Consider the following 11265-nt stretch of genomic DNA (forward strand, 5'->3'; position numbering starts at 1 on the left):
AAGAGTTGTCCAAGAGCCAAGGACCACCACTAACTGCAATTAGCAGGTACTGTTGTCTCAAAGAAAACAGTAAGTAATGCACTCCACCGCCGTGGCCTGTATGCACACTCACCACGCAATACTCCATTGCTGAAAAAACAGCTGGATGCCATAATACACACCATGTTTGGAGGAGAAATGGCACTGAACATCATCCTAAAACACCATACCAACAGTGAAGTTTGGAGGTGGGAACATGGTGTGGGGCTGCTTTTCAGCAAATGGTACTGGCAAACTTCACATAATTGAACGAAGGATGAATGGACCAATTTACAGAGACAGTATTAACAGAAATCTGTTGCCATCTACCAGGATGATGAAGGTGAAACGAGGGTAGACATTTCAGCAAGACAATGATCCTAAACACACAGCCAAGGAAACTCTAAACTGGTTTCAAAGAAAGAAAATAAAGCTGCTAGAATGGCCCGGCCAATCACCTGACTTAAATCCCATTGAAAATCTATGGAAAGAACTGAAGATCAAGATTCATAGAAGAGGCCCACGGAACCTTCAAGATTTGTAGACTGTGTGGAAGAATGGGCCAAAATCACACTAGAGCAATTCATGCGACTAGTTTCTCCAGACATGAGGCGTCTTGAAGCTGTCATTACCAACAAAGGTGTTTGTACAAAGTATTGAATAAATATCAGTAAGCATGTTCAATAGTTTTTCCCTGTGTCATTTCACATTATTACACATAACTTTATTTCTGAACTTCTTTGTTTTGGTTTCTTTGTATGTATTACTTGGGTTGTTACCAACATCTGGTGAAAATTTCATGTCAATAGCTCCTTTGGAAATACGGTGACGTGTTAAATACTTATTTCACCCGCTGTGTATATATGTAAAGTATATTTGTGTGTCTAAATGTTAGTGGGTATCAGTTTATATATATATATATATATATATATATACACTACAAATAGGAAAAAGAGGCTATAATTTGCATGTGCTCACCAAAATTGGACAGTTGAAGATTGGAAAAATGTTGCCTGGTCTGAGTCTCGATTTCTGTTGAGACATTCAGATGGTAGAGTCAGAATCTGGCGTAAACAGAATGAGAATATGGATCCATCATGCCTTGCTACCACTGTGCCGGCTGCTGGTGGTGGTGTAATGGTGTGGGGGATGTTTTTTGGTACACTTTAGGCCCCTTAGTGCCAATTGGGCATCGTTTAAATGCCACGGCCTACTTGAGCATTGTTTCTGACCATGTCCATCCCTTTATGGCCACCATGTACCCATCCTCTGATGGCTACTTCCAGCAGGATAATGCACCATGTCACAAAGCTTGAATGATTTCAAATTGGTTTCTTGACCATGACAATGAGTTCACTATACTAAAATGGCCCCCACAGTCACCAAATCTCAACCCAATAGAGCATCTTTGGGACGTGGTGGAACAGGAGCTTGGTGCCCTGGATGTGCATCCCATAAATCTCCATCAACTGCAAGATGCTATCCTAGCAATATGGGGCAACATTTCTAAAGAATGCTTTCAGCACCTTGTTGAATCAATGCCACGTAGAATTAAGGCAGTTCTGAAGGCGAAAGGGGGTCAAACACAGTATTAGTATGGTGTTCCAATAATCCTTTAGGTGATTTTATATATGATTTTATATATATATATGTGTGTGTGTGTGTGTGTGTGTATATATATATATATATATATAATTAGTGTGTGTATTTTATTGCATCCCTATGTAATATTAGCTATATGTTTGTGTGGTGCAGTCTTGTCCGATTATCTAAGCCACGGATGATTCCTGAGCTGCTCCAGCGGTGGGCATTTGAAAGGGTTGAATCTCAGGCACATCTGGAGGAAGTCCTTGAAGTCTGGCGAGACAAGGAGAAGAAAGGTGAGTACCATCCTCAGAATGTGAAATAAAAAGGAGCAGATTTGTGTCTCTTGACATGTTTGTGTAATGTTCTTAGATGTGGAGATCCTGAAATCCCTGAAAGAACGTTGGGTAGGTTGTCGGCTCTTCATTCTCCTGCAGATCCGAACATCTTGTTTTAATACATTTGTGAATGACCGTGACTATGTCACCTAAACTCTACCCATCCTACGATGGAAATACCAATTTTAATTTGACACTGAACGTAATCAAGCCTAAAACTACTGACTTTGTCTGGTCTTCTCCTACTCGCTGTCCTCTGTGACCCGCCTCCTCTTCCTCAACAGTCCGTCCTCAGCAGCGGTGACCTTCCTCTTGACCCCTCTCATGCCAACGACCTCCACAGAGGTGTTGCAGCTTCCTACAGACGAGCAAAAGAAATAAACAACAAGATAGTGTCTTTTCTGCTCGGCTGAATCTTCTTTAAAGGAGTATTTTATCACTTCTAGCAGATCCTCGCAAAAAGCACAATATGGGAGATATACCCACAACAACTCTGCAGAAAAATGGTTCTAAATTTCATGTGTGCTCCTCGATTTACAATTTAACTTCACATGTGTCTTCTCAATTTCGCCCAACATCATACTTTGGTTGTTTTCTATTTTAACTTGCTGGGATTACAATGTCTGCATAACTTTTGTAATAAGGCAGATATTATGTTCTTAGGATTTAACGTATCAGTAAAACAAACTACGAAACCACTGTTGAAATAATATGAGAGACATATTTAAAATCCTCTAAAACCAATGCATCTGGACATATATATATTACTAGAAGGAAAAGAGGATTGAAGTTTATATAGTTAAATACACATAAGTGTTTAGTGAACTGATGATGGGAAGCATCTCCAGCAGCAGTTTCAAACGATCAGCTTACCAGTGTCCGTAGTCTCTTTCTTCGGATGATGAATTTTCGTCCGATGTATTGTCATCTAGATGAGAAAAAACAGGAACATTCATTTTGTAGTGAACTAAAGTCACCAACTGCATTAAAACGGTCTTCTTTTATCCTTTTACGCCTCAAACTCAAAAGAAAACGTAAGAAAACGGTCCCAACTGTAGGAATCAGAGGTTTACCCAAAGGTTTACTCGAGGTGCCCAGCCTTCTCCACCGGACAAGTCCAATAAACCATAAACACCAGTTAATGCAGACGTCTGTCTGGATTCCTCCCTTACCTTGAAGCTGTTTCGGCTTTGTGGTGACCGAAAAACGCAGATTTACGTGCCCACTTTGCAATAACTTCTGTGTGTGCAGTTTCAAGGCTGGCAACTAACTGACTGAATTTAGCAGCGTGTGTTCTTATGCTGTGGAGAACAGAACATGGAACGTGGAACATGGAAGGTGGAACATGGAACATGGAAGGTGGTGAAACGTTCTTTCCCCTGAGGTCCTTTCACTGGAGTCACAGTGATGCGTTCTGGGTCCGTGTAGGTCTGCGTAGGTGGTCCGTGTACCTTTTGATACTGGTTTTTCGTTATGAATCAAAAGCGGTAAAACGGGCAGTCGTTTTCTCGTTCTTCGTTTAGAACCAAAAAACGGGACAGACTGACTGAGTTGAGTTGCTTGCCTTCTTGCAGCTAACGTTGCATTCGGAGGAAAAGAGTGGACGATGAAAATGAGCCATCTTAATATGGGGCGCCGTTTGTAAAATGTTGCACGTTCTAAAATCCTGCGCAGTTTTCGTACATTTAGCGTTGTCATATGAATAAAAAAAGCAGGACAATATTCACATGTCACTTTTTCAAACATTTAGAGACAAAATCATTTAAATACATGCAACAACTTTTCCAAGTACAATGTTTGGCAGTAACACAAAGTTGGTAAATAATAAATGTTAAATGTAAATGCTAAATGTAAATGTTAAATGTAAATGTTAAATGTTATATATAAATGTTAAATGTAAATGCTAAATGTAAATGTTAAATATAAATGTGAAATGTTATATATTAATGTTAAATCTAAATCTAAATGTTAAATCTAAATCTAAATGTTAAATCTATATTTAAATGTTAAATGTTAAATCTAAATGTAAATTTTAAATGTAAATCTAAATGTTAAATCTAAATCTAAATGTTAAATCTAAATCTAAATGTTGAGTTTAAAGGTCAGACATGACGACTGACAATTACAATATTTACGGTAATTCATGCAGCAAGCCAAGGTAGAGTATATTTGACCTCTGCACAACTGATGGTGAGACCAGCAGAGGCTCCAACAGACCAGTAGCATCTGATCTCCTGCAGGAACTGTTGAGGGAAAGATTGTCTTTCTGATGTGCAACATGATAGTGACATTAGTTTTGAAGCTAATTGTGGTTTGATTTGTCACAGTGTGACAGATAAATCACAGTTTTAAGGGAAGCAGAAGGCATCTTCTGTCTCGGACAATATTCAATTGTTGTATTTTAAATGTAAATCACAGACATCAATCGTCATTTCAAGCTAGCTTGTATTGTTTTTACTCTGTTACTGGTTTAGAAGTATATTTCTGGGCAGAACAGCAACATATGGTTTTAAATTACTCAACATTTATTCTTTTTTTACACCCATATGATTTGCAAAAATTACATCATGCAAAATTGGAAACATCTCTTCGGAAGCGTGATGATTTTTCTTAAAAGATAATAGTTGTTCACCCCTTTAAACTCTTGAAAATGATTAAGGAAAAGGGCCTCAGCTACAGATGCCATTATAAATGTATCTTACACTGGATATGGTTTTGCTTTCTCAAAGAATGAAGAGCTATGAACGTAGAAATGAAGGATACTCTGAGGCCAGACAGTTCCTCCGCCTGCTGAGTTTCACACCACAACACCCCACGAGTCTTTCATCTGGGCACAGCCGGAGTTGCTGAGGAGTGAACTTTCTTCAATGTATTCACCAGTTTTTATTGTCACGTGCCTATCTGCATCCAGGCTGTCGCTGCATTCAAACGAACTCAAACTGCGTTGTGTTTTTTTTTTTTGCCTTGTTCCTCCACTGGGTGGAAACTCTGAGCAGGACCCGGCTGCATGGAGGGATCGTTTTTGTTTACACACTCAGAATTAATTAACATTTAATAATCTGGTAATTACTCCAAAGCAATGAGCAGTTACAGCAGATGTCAAACTCATATGGCCATGTGATTACAGCAAAGGTTGTACGCAGAAAACAAACCTTATCAACAGAGCGTTGATTGGGTTTTGATTTTATCCCAGCAGTAAAATGTGCTGATAGACAATATCTAGTAAATAGACAGGTAGCACACGTGTGGCAGGATTGCCCCTCACATGCAGCAGTGGGTTTCTCTATGCCTCAGCCTGAAGAGGCCTGTGGTGCTCAGCACTGCTTCTCTGACCCCGCCGGGATTGACTTGATCTTGTAGAGAAAAGCTCCCATGACTTCAGAAAGCTTGAGGAAACAGGGGATGAAGACAGACATGACAGAGCAACAATAGATCCCCCTCCCTCCCCCACTCTTTCCCACACAAAGACACACACACACAGTCAGCAATTTTGAATTTCACTTGAGGTTATTTGACTTATTTGATATACATTTGACTTAATCTCAGAGGAAAGACGGGATGGGTGAACTCTGACTGGTGGCTGCTTTATTAACCCCTTAACTCTAATAATAATGAATAAACCAATTTCAAAATAAACCAATTTTAATATTTTTGCCAAACTGCAATCAAGAGCAATCTTAGATTTAAAAGTCAGAGGGGCCCCCGATACCTCGGCAGCACAAAAGTCCCATTATGCTCCTCCGGGTGTCAGACTGAGAGGGCTCATCATTTCAGATGCAAGCGTCCACTCTGCAGTAATTAGCTGTCCCGGGTGTGATACCTGAACAGGTTGTGTTGTTTTCATATGGGGGTTAAATGCCACAACTCCCCCACGGAGTCCGCTGCCTGCCACTGCTGTAAAGCCTGTGGTCGGGACAACACCTTGGAGCCAAACAATTACATCAAGGTCATGGAGAGGAGGAATGTTCTGCCGATCAGTACAGAAGTCCGGCAGCAAACTGCAGGGCCAACAGCTCTTCACTGGGACGACCACCGAGGCGACTGGTCATCTCACATTCAAGATGGACTCGGTGAGTGCACTTGTGGATGTAAAAGCAGCATGTTTCAAAATAGTGTATCACACACAGTTGATCGCATGCTGTAATAACTCCATGACATGTAATGATAATTGTTATTATGTGTTAATAGATTAGAAGTCTGAGAAGGTTTAAAGAGCGACTGGTATCGGGGCTGTCATCTTCTACTTACCTCTCAGTCCAGACTCGCACTATTTGCCTGCCAGTGGTCGGCACATCACAGTTGCTGTTGTTCCTTTGACGTTATGCGTAAAATTTAAATGGTGTAAATCTCTGTGAGCTTGATTGCTCCCTTTAGGAGCACCATATGCTTAGTGTATACAAAACATTGTACATAATGGACGGGTGTTGATTTGATTTTAATCATAAAGTTGGAGTAACGCTTTTCATAGGATGCAGATGATTATGTATCTTTATTAAATTTAACCTATTACATTCCTATAACAATAGTTAAAGGTCCCCTTTTTATTTCAAAATTTGAATGATGTGGACAATTTAAACCCCAATTTGACTGGCCTTTATTAGCAGCTGAATTTTTTAAAAAGGAGAAAAACATTCAGATTATTTTTTTCAAATTGTCCTCGGCAATCCAAAATGGTATCAATGAGGCACATCATTGTCTTTGCCAACCTTCTGGGGTGTTTCTCTCACGGGAAACTTCCGGAATTTAGGAAGTGTTTCTTGCAAACGAATTTCTTTCAAGCGAAGGTGGATTTTTACACACGTGGGTCTGAAACGTCAACACCTTCGGTCATGGTGACAATGAGTGCACGACAACGTGTGCATTATGGTAGATCTTATATTTTTATCAAACTGTTACGACCCACTGCTAAAATGCATTTTAGACATTAATTTATGTTAGATTGACGGTGATCTGAACGTGCCAGATATACTACTTATTCATGAAAATAATATAATTTATATCACGCAAAAAGAAAATCCAAAATACATATAGAAACCGTTCTAAATATTTAATTGACCGATATTTACTAAATATTAGTGCAGTCGATCCACTTGGGTTTTTATTCAAACCCGATTATAAATATACAGATGTAACCATATTCAACACAAGCTCCGGTGCGCATTTACGCACGGGAACAAGTTTTAAGTCCCTGACTGAATGAGATAAGTACAATAACATAAAGCTCAGCATGGCAGTTAGAGGGAGTATCGGGCCTCATTGATAGGGAGATCTCGGTCAATACGGACAGAAAAGAGGGGTGTGACCGTCCCAAAAGTTTTCAATGGGCTACCTGAAGCGCCGCGCATAAATACTCCTCCCTCTGAGGATGAGTTCAGTCCAAAGGGAGAGACACAGAAACGAGTTTAGGTATTGGGAATCTGCTCAGAGTGGATTATGAACGCTTTTGGACACCAACCATCGAACCAGCAGACCAGCCCTATTCAGCCCCACAGCGCGCAGGAGCTCCTGGACATGGCCGTGTACTGCGACAACTACGGGGTGTACCAACAGAACCTCCACCACCACCCGCAGAGGCCGCCGACGCACCCCACCAGCTACGGCCTCGGAGAGTACACCTCCCCGTCCGCCAATCCGTACCTGTGGCTGAACGGACCCGGCATCAACTCCACTCCTTACCTCCCCGGGAACAACGGGACGTCCTACATTCAGTCGGGATACGGGTCGAATCAGAGGCAGTTCTTGCCGCCTCCCAGCGGGTTCGGCGGGGCAGATCTGGGGTGGCTGTCCATATCCAGCCAGCAGGAACTCTTCAAGATGGTCCGGCCGCCTTACTCATACTCGGCACTGATCGCGATGGCCATTCAGAACGCGCAGGACAAAAAGTTGACTCTCAGCCAGATCTATCAGTACGTCGCGGAAAACTTTCCGTTCTACAAGAAGAGCAAAGCTGGATGGCAGAATTCAATCCGCCACAACTTGTCACTGAACGACTGTTTTAAGAAGATGGCACGGGACGAGGATGACCCCGGTGAGTCACAATTATGCATTGTACGTGATAGATATGAACCTGCTCCATACTTGTAGAGTGTGACATGTTAATGTTTTTTTATTGATACAACTATTGCATTTCATTTTTTTTTAAATATAGTGAGTTTAATAAAATTAGATCATTGACAGTGAAGTTCGATTTCAGAGATTAACCCCCCCCTCCCGACCACCACCCATCCAGGTAAAGGAAACTACTGGACGCTGGACCCCAACTGCGAGAAGATGTTCGACAACGGGAACTTCAGGAGGAAGCGGAAAAGGAGAGCGGACATCTCCGCGGCCGACACCCCCGCTGCGCCCGTCAAGTCCGAGGACGGCCCGCACAAGGTCTCCGACACCGGCAGCCTCCTGAGTTCCTCCCCGCCCAGCCTGCACGGATCGCCGGCCTCCACGGAGCCCAAGTCGCCCCCGTCTCCGTCCGCGGAGCACAGCCCGTGTTACAGCAACTTCGTGTCCAGCGTGAACTCGCTGCTGGCGGGCAGCGAGGCCCCGCGGGCCGCGGCGGAGCGGGAGTACGGCTCCGGGTACCTCGGGGGACTGTCTCATACGAGAGAGGGCATGTCCGGACCGGGCTCCTACTCGCCCACTTTAATCGCTCCCCTGAACTCTGACAACAACAGAATGAACTATTACACCTCGGTGCAGAGCCTTAGCAACCATTTTAGCGTTAATAACCTGATGTACAGCCGGGAGGGGACCGAGGTGTAGTCTCATGCGTGTCCGTGCGCAGAAGCCATGCCTTCATATTTAGCCTACTCTTATTCATTATTAGTCATTTTGTGGTTTAGTAGGCCTCAGTAAAACTAGCACTGGAATTGACTTGTTATTTTACCCTTTACAACAACCCTTTCATTTTTGGAAGACATCTTTCAATGCGGAAACTATCTCTGATGTGGTTTGTCCATCCATTTGCGACAAGCATGCTTATTGTAGAAGAAATGTCAAATTCACGAATCAACCCACGGAAATCTATCCTTTAACTCTGGATATCTTTTTGTTTTTATATACCTGTCTTGAATAAGAAGAAGAATACACCTATGTACAGAAATTATTTTCATAAGAAGATGTGACATGTATTTTAGACTGAATTTTGTTTTGTGTTTTATTTTAAAAACACGTCGATGTTTGAATAAAAGTCATTTATTTTAACTCCTGCTTTATTTGTCTTTTTACTTATTCGAGTCAAAAAGAGGAAACGACATAAGAGAGATACAAGTCAAGGTCGCTTTGAGAAATCTACTTTAAACAGTCAAAAAAACTACAAAACTACTTTCTTTATCTCATTCAGGGGGCTGGAGGTAATATCAGGTATTTTCTTTTTGTGATTTTACCTTTTTAAAATAACTTTCCTGTTCTCCTTATTGAGTCAATTCATAGTCCTTTCATAATGACGGAACGGAAAGCTAACCATGCAACGTATGGGTAATTATATTCTAACAGATACAGATACGACAATGATGTTCATTTTGCCTCATAGAGCCTCAGCCAGGCCCACCACCCCCCCACCCCCCCTCACAAAAAATATTCAGATCAAGTTCTCAAGAATTTCCAACAAAGGGCTACAAAACGGTGAAGAAATCTGAAGTCAAGTGGCTGTGCGCAGTAAAGTGTGTGAGACAGAGACATTTTCCGCTTGTAACTTCCAATAGCCTTGTTTCATCAAGCAATCAGACCTTAAACTTACTTCCAAAAAGTTCAAAAGTTCAGCCTTCTGTCTGCGGCTGGATATGATCACTGGGCCTGTTTGATGTTAACCTGTTTGCTGAACATTGCACCTGTCTCCATCTATTCCCAAAACCCTTGTCACGCACAACGCTGCCTGTTCCGTGCAAGTGTGTCTGTGTGAATTTGTTGGACTCTTTTTTTCTTTCTTATGTTTTGTTGTTGAGAACCACTTTCGGAAGAGCACCCGCTGAACAATTTGTCTAAAGAGTTCAATAATGCCCTTTTGTTGTGTTTGTGCCCCAGGGGACACAACAAAAAGCCTATTGGGGAGAAAATATTAAGAACTCCACGCAGCGGAAATGTTCAAGTGATTTAACACCCCGCTCCGTTCTTATTTTCACAATAAGGATACGCACGGCATCAAAGTCTGTAAATAAAAGGAAACACCTCTTAATTGGTTGATAATTGAATTCACTCAGGCGCTCTGTGGTCGGGAATAAAAGAAAAATTAATTGACAAGACTTTTGTGCCCCTTGTTGGGAAACAATGGACGCTGGCAAATTGAAGAGATCCCCTCCTGGGCTCAAATGAAAATATTGCCATCTGAAGATCTGGGAACAAATTATCTCCCTCAGGCCACATTTTGCTCTATTTTCTGTGCAGCAGGGCCACGGATCAGACAAAGAAAATTTTTGTCACACAGCAACGGGTTCTCACACTAACAAGATTTCTGTTGAAATCCTCATCACATTGAGTGCATGGAGTTCCTCTCACATTGGGACACCTTTTGGTTATTCTTACTTTAGTTTCTTCATCCTTCAATTACACTATTTTTTTAATTAATGTGGAATTTGGAGAACACTGATTCAGTAATAAAAAATGGTTGTGAAATGTTACTAAGACATGTACTAACTTACTTACTTTTTCATGTATTTCATTCCAACCTGCTTTGTACATTATACATTTCGGGGGCAACTTATACTCTGCTACCTAAATATCTATTTGACATTTTTAGGTAGTAACTGTTTTCCGACTTAAAAGTATAATAAACTAATACATTATCTGTATATAGTATGTTACGTGACCCTAGTACAAATAAGGCCCGCCTTTACCAACTGCAGCATTAGTGATGCCTTTATCATTGCACCTATAGTTATAATCCAATATTTATTACACAGTAATTATCCATTTTGTGAAAGGTGTACTTGAACGTTTTATTAAAGTATAAATTTATAAATATGCACTTTTGCAAAAGTGAAACTAATGCTCACCCTTTTGTGAGTGTTTACACATGTGGTGTTGCTACTTATTAGTAAAATATACAGTATATACTTCATATCTGAATACGGCACCTACTCCAATTCTGTGATCGTAAAACAGATAAAAACATCCACTTGTTTTTCCAAGTTCGACTCTGCCTCCTAAGTTCTCAGAAATGTAACGCTCCAGTGCTCTGAGCCCGAAGGGCACATTTAGCAGCCCTCATGAATATCAGTCAGGCCACCACGTCTCTGCTCCACCTGCTTAAGGGCCCCTGGCTCCAGGGCTGAAGGCCCAGGCCCAGCAGAATACCTCAGCATAAGGGTGGCCCCGGTCCCCGCACATGCCTAGT

At 41.6% G+C, this 11265-nt stretch overlaps 1 protein-coding gene across 1 annotated transcript; it reads left to right on the top strand.

Annotated features, from left to right (window-relative positions):
* The first annotated feature begins 7365 nt into the window (after positions 1–7365).
* On the top strand, positions 7366–8941 carry foxi1 (forkhead box i1). The gene is made up of 2 exons (XM_037464108.2): positions 7366–7968; positions 8170–8941. Exons 1-2 carry the CDS (start codon positions 7374–7376, stop codon positions 8694–8696), a joined length of 1122 nt encoding a protein of 373 aa, XP_037320005.1. The 5' UTR covers positions 7366–7373; the 3' UTR covers positions 8697–8941.
* Positions 8942–11265: the final 2324 nt, after the last annotated feature.

The sequence above is a fragment of the Pungitius pungitius genome, chromosome 21 (assembly GCF_949316345.1).
Source record: "Pungitius pungitius chromosome 21, fPunPun2.1, whole genome shotgun sequence".
Lineage (NCBI taxonomy): Eukaryota > Metazoa > Chordata > Actinopteri > Perciformes > Gasterosteidae > Pungitius > Pungitius pungitius.